Source organism: Papio anubis, chromosome 19 (genome assembly GCF_008728515.1).
Source record: "Papio anubis isolate 15944 chromosome 19, Panubis1.0, whole genome shotgun sequence".
Taxonomy (NCBI): domain Eukaryota; kingdom Metazoa; phylum Chordata; class Mammalia; order Primates; family Cercopithecidae; genus Papio; species Papio anubis.
In genome coordinates, this window is record NC_044994.1 from 61,770,824 (window position 1) to 61,785,187 (window position 14,364).

Genomic DNA, 14,364 nt, shown 5'->3' on the forward strand with positions numbered 1-14,364 from the left:
GTGTGATAGTCATGAGTTCCTGGAATTAGAGAGAGGGTCATATAATTTTGGCAGAATAAAGCGAATTTTTTAAATGGTCTCTGTAGCCAATATATTTTCTTATTTATGGAATGGGACTACATTTCCAGGGCATGTATACATACCCTAGTGAGAAATTGGTGGGTAGTGGTGGTACGAGTGTCATTTCAGAGTATACTTGAACTACGAGATAAATGTGATATTTTTTTTCCCCCAGATTGTCAACATTACCTAGATATATGGGTAGAAAATAGTATTTTCTATTAAAACAAACATGAATACACAATAGATTAGTAAAGGTAAGAGGACTTTTAAAATAAGCCAATAACCATTAACAATTTTATTGCTTTTAAATTGTAGCATCCCTCAGATTCCAAAGGTACATATTGGCCTTATTTGTCTTTAGTGGGTGATCTGGAGGAAAAGTTTAGGAAACATTTAACTAGAGTCCTTGTATAGTGTGATGAGCAAGTCTGTTGCATCAGGTTTTTAATTTAAGCCACAAAGTTGATTTTTATTTTGTTTTGCTTCCATCAACACTGCCTAGGGGCATAATTCAAATGAACATAGAAAATGCTTAATTATTTCTCTCTTTTATTCTCATACTCGTTGTTGCCAAAATCAGACAGCATTTACAAAACCTTCACATATAGAGTACTGATTGAGGTATGCTATTTTTGTAATATGTATTAAATAGCATCATTTGTGAATTATCTGTAAAGAAATGGTTGCAGTAAGAAAAATCATAATTCAATTTCTAATTAGACTAGAAATTCTTCACAGAAGAGGTGAAGAAAGCGATGCTGACCTTGAGGGGGAAAATATTCTAAGTATGTCATAGTGAATGTCTTAGTCTTTTTTGTGTTGCTATAACAGAATGCCACAGACTAGGTAATTAATAAGAAAAGAAATGTATTTATTACAGTTCTGGAGACCTGGAAGTCCAATACTGAGGGGCCCACCTCTAGTGAGGTCCTTCTTCTTGCATCATCCTATGGTGGAAGGCTGAGGGGCAAGACAGGATTGAAACAGCAAGAAGGAGCAGAACTCACTTTTATAGCAAAGCCACTTCTGTGATAACCCACTTCTGTGGCAATGAAATTAATATATTCATGATGATAGAGCCCTCATGACCTAATTACCTCTTATTAGTCCCCACTGCCCAACACTGTTGCATTGAAAATTAAGCTCTCAACACATGAACTTTGGAGGACAAATTTGAACCATACTAGTGAGGGACAGCATATTGAGATGGTGGAGAAAGCATAGGTGTTCAGCAAAAAAAAAAAAAAAGTGCGAGAATATCACCGCTTTAGGGCAGAAAAAAAAATTAACATTTATTGCATATCTATCATACTAGGTGTCTCCTATATGTTGTTTCATTTAAATCCTGAAAATACCTTGAGAAACTATATTTTCCCCATGCAGAAAAAATGAGGCTCCACAAGGCATGGAAGAACTCAAGTCTGTCTGTTTCAAAAGCCCATGGCAGTGGGGGAGTTTGCACACTGTGCAGGGGAAGTTATTTGTGATTATTGAAGTGATGTGTACAGTTTTATAACTTGCTCTTCTAAGCCCCGTTGGCTGTCTTCTGTGACCCTACATAGCACTGGCTGTATGGATTCTCGATTTGATGTTTGTCTGGTTTGACCATCATTCAGAACAGCATGTGTACTCTAGAAGTCATGCTTCCATACTTTGTCTTTCCTGTGGAGCCTTGAATTATTTTAATAGATGATTGTTAATATTAATTGCATGATTGACTTTTTACATCTAAGATTCTAGGATTTAAAAAACCGTGTTAATAGGCAAAGTCTATTTTGAATTTTCAACTTAAGCTTCAGTTCTCAGCCCACAAGTAGTGTGAATTAAAGATGCTTCAGCATTTGTTCTTTCAGCTATGTCTAAAACTTTAAAAAAAAAAAAAACAGGATAAAACCAAGGCCAGGAGCATGATCTTAATATTAGACTTTCTAGCTGTCTTATGCTGATAAATGCCAGTACCTCCAATTACAGAAACTATGAATTATCATGTAGAGTCAATGGTAACATGAGACAAAATCATCAAAACTTTTAAGTGCTTTTTCCCATATCAGCTTAGTGTATCAGAACTTTGTCATTTCATCATGCCAAAATGCCACCTCCTTAGGGAGCCTTTGCTGACCTCCCTAGTTGCCAATCCTGCTTGGAGACTACCATGACGTGGTGGCAGCACTTATCATGGATTAACTCATTGATTTAATACTCAAAAGGATCATAGAAGCTAAGTGCCACTATATCATCCAGAATTTTTAGACAAGGAAACTGAGAAACCAAGAGATGAAGTAATTCCATTAAGATGGGTTACAGGCTAGGAAGTAGCAGAGGCAACATATATACCTGGTATTCTAGCTCCAGAGATCCTACCTCTAACCTCTAACCACTCCCTTAAAACCTCCCCAGCCCCTCCTCTAGAGTCTCCCCCTGCTCCTTCCCCTTCCCTAATCCCTTCACTAGCTGCTCCCCTAACTCATCGCCTAGTTCCTCCCCTAACTCCTCCTGCAGCCCCTCCCCTAGTTCCTTTCATGACTGCTTCTTTCCCTAGCCCCTACCTTAGCTCCTTCCCTAGTCCCTCTAACTCCTCCCCAATCCTCACCCCTAGATTCTCCCCTAACTCCTCCCCCAGGTCCACTCCTAGTCTCTCCCTAGCTCCACTCCTAGTCTCTCCCTAACTCCTCCTCTAGCTCCTCCCCATCCCTTCCCGTATCCCTCCCCTAGTCTCTCCCTAGCTCTTCCAGTCTCTCCCTAACTCCTCCCCTAGCTTCTCCCCAGTCTCATCTCCTTAGCTCCTCCCCTCGTCTCTTGCTAACTCTTCTAGCCCCTCCCCTAGTCTCTCCCTAGCCCCTCCCATAACTCCTCCCCAGTCTCTCCCTAGCCCCTTCCCCTGGTCCCACCCCTAATTCCTCTCCTAGCTTCTTCCCTGATCACTACCTTAACCCATCCTTTAACTCTGACTCCTCCCCTCCTCTGCCCTGCTTCATTTTTCCTTCGCTATATCATCAGGGTCTTGCTGAAATTAAAAGAGTTTGATGAGGAGGCTGCTTAAAGAGCTGGGGGAACCGATGAGAAAATGCGGGCATGCGCAACAGCAGGAAGCATCACTACCCTCAGGCCTGCAAGCCAGGCGAGGAGTGCAGGGCAGGACCCTAGGAGAAAGGGAAGGGAGGGACTAGTAGAACCTCCAGGCGCTGTGGGGCAGAAAGCTCTGGAAACTCAGAGGACTGGCTCCGGCAGAGCCAGGGGTGTGGGGCAGGAGGTGCGAGGGAAAAGCCCCTCTTTTTGATCCACTCTTGGTGAGCCTGGTGCGCTTTCCTTGATGTGGACAGCAACAGAATCCAAGACATCGTGAATCTAAAATAACTTTTTTTTTAATGCAAGATTTTTCTCCCAGTATTTTGCCGTTTAAGTGTTTCTACCACTAAGTGGTTAAGTGGTTCCGTTTTAATTAGCCTTTTACTACCCAGTTCATGTGCGTTTCCTCCCTGCATACCAAGCTTCCCACACTGAGAGAGTATTTTCCACGTCGCCAAACACACCTGGCAATAAAACAGGCTTAAAGCGAGTGACATTGCCAAGGACAGAGCCACCTGAGGAGCCTGACACAGAGATGGTCGGTGCTCAGCGTTAACAGATTGTCTTCTCTGTGTTCCTCGTCCAAGCGATCGGATAACACACAAATCAGACTCAGCACAGCCCCTTCTTTTGGGTAAAACAGAAACTCTGAAAGAGCGTGACTTACTACATCTATTTTTCTTCTCCCGCTAAGCTCATCCATTAGATACAAATCATTCTCAAGTATGAAGAATAATTGCTGGCTTAAAAAGGATGAGGGGGAAAAAAACAAATAAAGATGAGGAAACGACTGGAAAGTTCATCGGAAGCCTTAGTTAGCATGCATGCATTTCTCTGTACTTTGTTAGCATTCTGAAAAGTTTTCGGTAATCACTTCTGTTTTTGGTTTGCGATAGACTACTTCTCATGGCAGGGGTGCAGCTGAATAACCAAAAGCATAGATAGAATTTTCTTTAAATGCATTTTGTATGGAATTTAACTTTTAGGTCATTTTGGTAACCATCAAGCTTAATTGTTTGGGTTAACCATATCATGAAGTGATTTCAGTGACGGTGACACACACCCGCTAGGATAAGTCAGAATCTCTACCTCTATAGTTGTAAAAGCTTTTTTCCTGATAATTGATGGTTACTGGTTAGGGTAAAGCACAGCTTGCCCGTTCCCAGAGATTTTAAGAAAGTGTGTAATTTTCTTGTGTATGCTGAAATTGAGCATAAAGGAAAAGAAAGCAGCTTATAGGCTCTCCATCAAAAGCAGCTTTTTCTGGGGAAAAGCTTTTCTGCTTTTATTTCAAAAGCTGAAGAACAGTAGAAGGTTGAGATTCCCTAGAAAATCTACCTAGCTCTGTGGCATCCAGAATTTTTGGCAAAGTACATTTGGAGGAAATAATGAGCTCTGAATACATTTTAACTCATCAAGAATCAAGGCAACAAAATTGCTCAATTTTTACCAATTTATTTTGAGCTCAATATTGAGGATATGAAAGCTGCTGCCTTGTTTATTGTACTTAAAAACAGAGAGCGACAGATTGATAGACATCTGATAGATGATAGATGATTGATATAGATAGATGATAGATGATGATAGATGATAGGTGGGTAGGTAGATAGATAGATAGATAGATAGATAGATAGATAGATAGATAGATAGATAGATAGATTATCTATCTATCTTTTGTGCTTCTGAATCTGTTTCTCAGTAGAGCTCTCCTTTCTTTCTCTCTAGGTCATGGGTTTGGTTCGTCAAAGATGTCTCGTGCACAGACATTTCCCAGCTACGCCCCAGAACAGAGTGAAGAGGCCCAGCAGCCGTTGTCGCGGTCCAGCAGCTATGGCTTCAGCTACAGCTCCAGCCTCATCCAATGACACACAGAGAGCCACTGCTGACTAGAGAGACAGTCTGTCCTGGACCTGTCTGTGGGGTCATTGCACCCTCTGCCTCCTGGAAGACCAATTGCAGTACAAATTGAAATGGGTCTGCTCTAGCCCCAGTTCCATTGGAAGGTTAAAAACTGGAGTTCTGCTTCCTTGATTCAGTGGCTAAGTCCTTTATTTATTGAATTTCTTTGGGGGAATCTATGTTTTACATGAATAGAATCCAAATCGTATGAACAGTTATTTAAATAAACAAAACTCTTTGGGTCTGACAGTAGCAGAAGCCTCAGCACTGGGAAGAGTTGCCCTCGTTGGGGTATGCCTGGGTGGCGGGCACCTCTCATCTCACAGCACAGTCCTCCCATCTGAGCACAGGGTCTGTCCGTAGACATAGTGGTGACCCTCCACAAGCTCTGTGGCTTTTAAAGTTTTGACAGGGACAAATACAGTAAGCTCTACAAATGACATCATAGCTGCATATAAATAAACCCAGTGACAATTAAAGGAACATGAAATTCAGAACACACTATTAAGCAGGGCCCTGTAGCTCTACTCGTGTGTGTGTGCGTGCGTGTGTGTGTGTGTAGACAAATATGGATATTGCTATATCCATCTATATATAACAAGTATATATCAAACATGTGCTGAGGGTGACAGGATATGCTCACTTAAATTGTTGAAAACCATAATTTGGTGCATTAAAATTAAGATTGTTATGTTGAATAGCTATTTTAAAAATAGTGCTGTAAAAAAAAAAAAGGCTTCTTATTAGCAAAAGTATATGTAATCCAGTCTGTTCCCATGACAAGTGTAAGCAAAAATGTGAGAAGGGGAACATTCGGAAGCAAAAGAACCAGTCTAGCTGTCCTACACATCATGTCATACACTGTCTTTCTGGTGAGTGTTTCCTTGTTGTTGACAATGTTACTCCCTTTGGCCATCCACCTGAGCTACGTGAGGAGGTTTCCATGTGAATATTGATCAGCTTCCATTTAACCTTGAGAGAAAAGAGAGGTTCTAAATGAAAAACTCTTTAGGAAAAAAATAACACACCTAAAAAGAACTCAGCTATTTTGCAATAAAGAGAATAACAAAATGGGCACAGGATTGTGGATACCACTATTTAAAATGTCATAGATGCTGTTCTCAGAAAACCACTGGGGGCTTATTATTTACTGTGTAACCAGAACTTGCAGGGCTTTATTTTTTCTTTTACTGGACAGAGGTTGTCTGAGATTATAAGAAATGGATCAAATATAATTTTCATCATCCCTGACACTGATTAGACCTACAGTGTTTAAAGGGAGGTAGTGATTTCCACGGAAACTGAAAGAGTTTGGCTAATTCAGGTCAAAAAAGATATATTTGCCCTTAATTTTGGAGTTAAGTAAAAATAAAAATTATCCTGCCTGAATCATCTGATGCTTTGTGCCTAAGATGGTTATCTCTCAAATACTCTAGGGCGGGTTTAAAGAACAGTGAACTCGGGTCACGCAAGATGAAAACCCAGCTTTTTTTTTTTTTTTTTTTTTTCTTAATAGGAAAAATTTTTTAACTATCCAAATTAGTCTGTTGAAAGGGTGCCTTTTTTGCTAATCTCTGATGAGTGGTCTTTTCATCCCTATCCATAGCTTGACTGCAGACTGACAATTCATTTCAGTGAATTACTACCAAATAAAAGTGGTTCCGGATCCCTCCTAGATAAATGTGCACTTACGGCAACTACCTACGCTCTCCAAATCACTCCACTAGGTATGAAAACCCCATCAAGATACTAATCATAAGAGTTAATGTGGCTGCAAAAAATAATTATCCTAAGCTTTCAGGGATAAAAAGAAAATTACCCAAGTTCTCTGCACTGTGAATTTTGCTGACACAGCAGAGGAGCAGATGACTGGTTCCTACAACTGTACAGCCTTCCTTGAAATCATAGCTTTTGGGGTTAAACACTTGTGAATTTCTTTTGCACATGGCATTTGCTTTTGAAATGTCTTTAGTCAAATACACCAGAGCAACTCCCAGCTGAGACCATTTGAGCACAGTTCCTAGTGGGGCCACATTCAGAGCGAGCCTCTCGCCGGCTCACTCAGTTGAGCTGTTGCTTAGACACCACAAGTTTCTACACGGGACTTATGGGGAACGGCCCTCAGGGGTCCTGGTTCACATCTCAGCTTTATTCATGTGCTGGAAGCACAAACAGCGAGTCCAGGGAGGGATTCTGCTAATTAGAAGAGTCTGCTCTTGCATCTGTTTCTTAGGAGACAAATACCTGCATGTAATTGCTTTCAAGAACTCCATTTGATTCTGATCATTACCAATGACTATAACTGAAGGAGCACCAAAGATCAGGCATAACCTTGGTCCAGTTCATTCTGAAAATGATGTCGTAAAAAGAGAGGGTGTGAGAGAAATCTGCTTCCCAAGTTTTTAACCAGATCTCATCACAATGAGAATAATGCTGTAATCTATCTCATGGTGGAGCTTAATTCTAGCATACTCCTCCAACTCCACTCACACTTGTAGCTGAGTCAAGACTGCTAAATGAACAGATAGGAGAACTTACATTACCCTAATATACTCGACATGAAGCAGTGTTCATTGTAATAAAAATGACAAACAGATAAATCTTCTACCAAAACCAAAGATGGAAAGTCACTGTATCAGTCTCCTGGAACTTCATAAAATCAATTTCACTGGAGCAACCAGAAGGGTCATGGATATGTACACCACTCGCTTGAGCTCGTAGGTTTTTGACTGGGGATGCCTCTACACTTTGTAAGTCATTTCTCCCTTCAAAAGTTGTATGATATCTTTTAATATATGTGTCTTTTTCAATGTGAGGGAGGAATTACAATGAACCAAAGATACCTTTTGGCTCCTTCTGAAAGTGACTCAGTTTGAATTCCATTCAGATTTGTACAGATAAATATGATGGTCACCATTTCTGCAGCAGGTTGGAAGAGACCAATGATAAAGGAACCCAGTGTAAGGAATAGCAGTTCTGAAAACAGACAAAGCCTAGAGGAGGTATCCATTTCACTGAAAGATTACATGAGGGGACTTATTTTTTATTTCCCAATTTTTTCTTCTGATAATAATTAATTACACATGATTGACACATGACATTACACTGAAAATGCAGGAAAGTACAAAACAACTTTGATCCAATCGTTTCCCATTCTGGGGGGTGGGGGCAGAGGTAGAAAAGCAAACACATCTTTCACTTACGTATTGAACAAACAATAAGCACTCAGAACTAATTTATTTATGCAGGTTGCAAATATGTATGAATCAATAGGTTCTGGCCACTGCCACAATTTGAAATCAATAAAATAAGAAATATTTATTTATAGTTGAGGGAAGATGCTGTTTGATAGAGCATGTGAAATCGATGGAAACATGTTTATAAAACATAAACCTCACCTTTTTCACCAAATAGAAACTAGAGAACTAGTCCTAGTATCTTGCACAATTCTTCTCTGTCTTCATTGGGAAATTAGGTTTGAAAATCTTTCATCACCTATAAAATGGTGAACCTCTTATACCGTCTATTCAGTATAGAAACAGTGGACTGATAAATAACTTGACATTGTTAGTAGTAGTTTCTACAGATCCAGTTTATTGCATGTCCTATCTTTATTGTAGATATTAAAAACACATCATAAAAATTGATGTGTGCCCCTCCTTGTTTGGCCAGTATCTCAGAAAACTTTGTAAAAAAAAGCATGGGGACCTTACTCCCTAGGTTATTTGAGCCATTTACTAAAATTGGCCATTAGTGATACAGTGAAAACAAGCTAAGGAAATGATATTCTCCTAAAAAATTATATTCCCGTTTTGATTATTATAACAGCACAATAAGTGGGCAGTATACACCTAATGGAACTGAGATGTAGGGCTTTAACAATTCATGTTTTATTTTAAAATATTATATTGAAGACTGCACAAAGTTAATTATACATGTTTCTCCAATCCTGTGCTCATGTCTGTAAATACCTTGCAATTTCAAATATTTCAAATTACTTCATCAGTCATTAACTATATGATCTCCCAAACACAGCGTTCTCAAAATCGATAAAAATTTGCCACTGGATATGCATTAATAGCTGTAACAGTGGGTGACATGCCACACAAATTCAGCTTATGAAATTTATGGAGTGTGTGTTTGTAGACTATGAAATTTATGAAGTGCAGTTTCCCATGGAGAGAATAGAGAGGGAGGATGGCAACTAGTCATGAAGGCAACAATTCAGGTTAAATGCTAAAGAATACAATTAAATGTCCAGAGTAACACTTGGTCTCTACCTTTCTAACATTCTAACCCAAGGCTGGTGTCACGGACTTGGCCTTCTTCCCTGTCGCCTCATACTAAGTACGCAACTTACAGAGGACATCTGTTGCTTTATGTCTTAATGTCACTAGAGGAAGACACTACATTCCCAACAAAGACGCATCTTTCGGCTTAGTGCAAAACGTTTAACAAGAAAGAATGTGTAACCAAGTCCCCACAGTAAAATGTGTCTTCAGGAACATGAGAATCACTTTTATATAGCCAACCTCATTTGAATTTTATCATGAACAGAAATTGTCGGTGAAACTGGTGGGCAGGGCTGGATCTGTGAGACGAGATCAACACTCTCTATAAACATATTTTATGTGTTGTGCATTCTCTATAAACATATTTGGAAGATTGCCCACATTTTCTCTGTGGACCTGCCACAAATCCCTACCTTCTTACTCAAGGATGTGAATCCTGTAGCATTTGTGCAATTACGCCAGCAGAGGAGGCACTAGACAGTTTATAGAGTCTTGTGGAAGTTGGGCACATTTTCCAGGCAGGTGGAATGCTAGCTAGATCTAGAAGCACCCTTAAAGGTCATGTAGAATAAAGCCCCACTTTGTGTTTCCCTAAGGAGAAAACTGAAACCCATGGATGTTGTAATTTGTTTAAAGGCAAAGAAGGAGCCAAGAATCGTTTCTCGTAGTTCCAGGCTCCTGGTCTAGGAATATCTCCTTGGCTCCAAGGCGTCTCCCAGTTTGACGTAGTGGGAGCTGAGAAATGCCACATGGCCTCAAAATAAATAAACCCTTGTACATTTAAGTGTTTTCCCAGATTTTCAGATGCCTCTACTCTTGCTGAATTCATCACCAACTCTACGAGCAGAGAGGCGTTGTGGGGCAATTCATTAGATTTCTGGTAGCTCATGAATGATTGGTATAAACTTTATTTACTCATATATTGTCATCTAGTTCTTTGAAATTCAATCTTATCCTAAAGTGGTAGTCAAACTAAAAAACATTAAGTAGGTGTTTGTGTTTAGTAGTCCTACTAAGTTATCACAATCACATAGTAATTGATTATAATTTTTGGAATTTTTATCACTTTCTAGCACTTTATGGTGTCATTATTTATGGCATTTGTCACAACTTTGTTGCATAATTGATAACATCAGGGCTACATTTTTTTTCATGTGAGCCTCAAGAAGCTTCCATTATCAACAAAAATTGAGGAAATTACTTTTTTTTATAATACCTTATACATTAGGTTTTTCCTGATAAACTTCAGTAGACAATGATTTAAATTAACTGAAGTTTAGATAAATAAGAAATATGTTAAAATTACTAAATATGAAAACCACATTATACTTGTAATTTTCAGACATTTTTCTCCTACTTTAAGATTTTAACATCTTATAAATATTAATGTTTGAAGGAGAGAGGAAAAATACATTTGTAGTAGGAATATTCCCTCTTACAATTTTGTTTAACTAGTAAGTTTGTTTTAAAGTTATCTTCCATGCCTGTTTCCCTAGTCTGAACTCCACATTTCAATTGTCAGAAGGAATGAATGGATTTAAATTTTCTAATCATTATTTGGGGCCCATGTTAGCTGTTGAAACAATTAAGTTCCTCACTCTTTCCTGCTATTAGGATGATTTTAGACTGTGAGCATAAAATCAGCCCTTTCTGCACTTAAATGAACATCGAATGGAGCAAGGTCTACACCCTCAGCCTGTTGCTGTGCTAATGTTAGGACTGAATTGTTATATTAATTCCCTCAAGAGACCCACAGTCTTAAAAGAGTTGCTTATTATCGGGTATCCGAAATTCAGAAACCCAAAGTCAGGCAAAGAAGGAAACTGAGATAATGATTTTATGTTTTGAAGTCACTGCAGGATTTCTCTCAAAGAAAACATCTGAAAATGGTTGAGAAAGTAGTTCCAGATCATTAACTATTTTACAGAGGGACTGAAAGCCAGGAAAAATAAAGAACAAAAGGATAGTAGTATCTTGATATTAAATATCCATCAGAAATTAACAAAATATAAGTCAATCTGAAATAATAATTTGAAATCAAATTCAGATTCACATGTATAGTGCATAGTTCAAGAAATAATGCTTACTCTTATAAAAATATATATATATGTATCAGTGGGTAGAGTGGGGGAGCTCCAACTTTGTTGTGAACACTGATAACAGAGTACGATTCTTTCCAGTTGTAAGATACTGTATTACTTTAGTTATAGCAAGCAGTGCATAAATGACATCAACAACTCAGGCTGCTCCCTGACATAAAAGCCAGTTTCATCTTTATTGCAGATGACAGGAGACTTTCCAAGACCTGCAGAGGCCCCCTCCACCCCAACCTTAGTGCATGCTGACACACACGCAGACATATACACTCACACATACACACACGCACACATTTTTGGCTTTTGACCCACTCTGTGTGTTCCACTGAAGTTACCTTTTCCTTAATAGATCCACACAGAATTACCCCATCCTGAAAAATCCTTATCCCTATGAATCTCTAACATATATTAAATAATGTGTTATATATTTGCTTTTTGTAAATCTTTATTTAATTAATTTATATATACTTTGTGAAGTCTTATACTGTACATCATAAAGGGATGTCATTTGTAGTTGGTTCAATATAATGTTTATGATCATTTTGATAAATAACTTTGGACATTAGGCCCTTGTTAAGAAAAAAAAACACCCATTATAAATTTGCTTCTGTTGGAAAATACATGATTTGGCATACTTCATTTTTAGTAACAATCTATTCTAGATAAATGATAATTTGGGGACATCTGTACTTAAAAACTAGCTGAACTATGTTTTGGGATGAGATGCAAAGCAACAGCTGTCCCTGGAACTGAAATGTGAATTTCTGGCAGAACAGAAAATATTATAATAATGAGGCAATAATAAAATTAGGAAATTAAATTATTTTTAAATTTGTCTGTGTGATTTTTCCCCTTGGTAAAAATACATGAAATACATAATTGAAGAATTATCTTCTGAAGTCATAGTTTTTATCTTAACCATCAATAAATAAACCTAATCTATTGTTAACAATGTCTTATTCATAATTCTAAAAAATTTACGAATGATATTGCTATGAGGTTGTGCACTATTAAAATTTGCTCCATCACTTAAAGGTAAAGCAGTTCAAAACTACTACTTTACATCACAACTTTGCATGATTGCGATTTTGAACAACAAAATTCATGGTTTTACCCACAAGTTATTTAATAAAGCTAACACTGTAATATTACTTGGTTTTCTTATTTTTGTTATCATGTGATGAAATGTAACTGTAATTAAACAAAATTCTGACAATCGTATTCTGCTAATGTTTAAAATGTTACTTATTCCTTCACTTTTTAGCTTGCTATTTTGAAAATAAAGTGAAAGAAGGCCCTTTATTAAATGAAAGGTTACCGATAATTTATTATGTATTTCCAATGTTTTCCTAACTCCATCTTTTAACTGAATTTTTATTAGGTTGACTATGGTTTGAAGGAATTGTAGAATTTAATATTGAAAATGACACTAGAGATTAACACTTTTAGATATCCAGGCTGGGCGCGGTGGCTCACACCTGTAATCCCAACACTTTGGGAAGCTGAGGCGAGTGGATCACTTGAGGTCAAGAGTTCGAGACCAGCCTGGCTAACATGGCGAAACCCCGTCTCTACTAAAAATACAAAAATTAGCTGGGCTTGTGGCAGATGCCTGTAATCCCAGCTACTCAGGAGGCTGAAGCACAAGAATTGCTTGAACCTGGGAGGTGGAGGTTGCAGTAAGCTGAGATCGTGCCACTGCACTCCAGCCTGGGCGACAGAGTGAGACTCAGCCTCGAAGGAAAAAAAAAAAAAGATAACCAGAGAGCTTAAGTGGCTTGCATAATGTCGCATAGCTAGACAACGGCTTTTCCTACAGAACTCTGCTCACTCTCTAATAACAAAAAAAAAAAAAAAAGAAAAAAAAAAAGAACATCATTTGGTAAAATTAACTTCAAAAGTGAAATGCATGCAGCTATGACTATCATATCATGCTGTTATGTTATCAATGGCTTGTTTTATTTTTCAGCCCATAATTAAGTAGCCTTTGTCACTCAGATTTAGACCTGTCTAGAAATACACTTATAGAATCTATTTTTCAAACTTAACCTTTAAATATTAGCTGGGCATTTCTTATGGGTTTACTAGATTAATTTTTTATGAGCATTTTTCCTTTTAGAGAATAATGCTTTTAAAGAGGGTGTGAAGCTCCAATAATATCAGAAATCAAACTGGGTGAGAGAAAAGGAATCAAGCAGTCAGTACTGTTAAAAATGCCCTTCACATGGTGGCGGGCGCTTTTAGTCCCAGCTACTCGGGAGGCTGAGGCAGGAGAATGGTGTGAACCCGGGAGGCGGAGCTTGCAGTGAGCTGAGATCCGGCCACTGCACTCCAGCCTGGGCGACAGAGCGAGACTCCGTCTCAAAAAAAAAAAAAAAAAAAAAAATGCCCTTCAATGGGTAAGTCTGGCCAAATTCATGAACTGAAGAAAGCAATGAAAAATGTATGAGACCTTTCCATTGTATGCAGGCAATAGAAGTTTGAAAAATGTTCAGGAGTGCCAATGACGATGAAATCACCCATTCTTTGTCAATACGGAATGAAATACAGCATATTCTGAATATGAATTTTCAGTGACACATTTTCATAATGAATTGGTGGTATGAACTTGATGAATTTTCTTTCCTTTTTGTCACTATTAAAATCATGGAGACTATATTTACTTGGGAAAGTGTCTTTAGAAATAATGTAAAGGTTTATATAAGTTTAGAGCTAACATCAAAGAAGGTGTTTAATAAATATATGTCACAAGGCACAGCCCAGTAGCAATTATGCTATTTTCGTAATGTACAAAGAACATCAACTATTTTTACTTCCAGTTTAGTAAAAAAATATATTTTTAAAAGATTTATCTAATTTTAGCATCCATATGGTGAATTATTAAAATAAATGTTTGAGTAAGAGCTGGATAGAATATCAAAACACTCATGGAAGTATGAATTACACTA

At 38.1% G+C, this 14,364-nt stretch overlaps 1 protein-coding gene across 2 annotated transcripts in view; it reads left to right on the plus strand.

The window, feature by feature from the left end:
* The window catches only part of DOK6 (docking protein 6), a 431,983-nt gene extending 419,618 nt beyond the window's left edge, over nt 1-12,365 (plus strand). The window contains exon 8 of one of the 2 annotated variants that reach the window (XM_017951839.3): nt 4,855-12,365. In XM_017951839.3, the coding sequence (XP_017807328.1) occupies nt 4,855-4,994 (140 nt within the window). In that variant the 3' untranslated portion in view covers nt 4,995-12,365. The remainder of the gene's footprint in view (nt 1-4,854) is intronic. The other variant, XM_021930213.2, reaches the window with a different exon arrangement.
* The last annotated feature ends 1,999 nt before the right edge of the window (nt 12,366-14,364 follow it).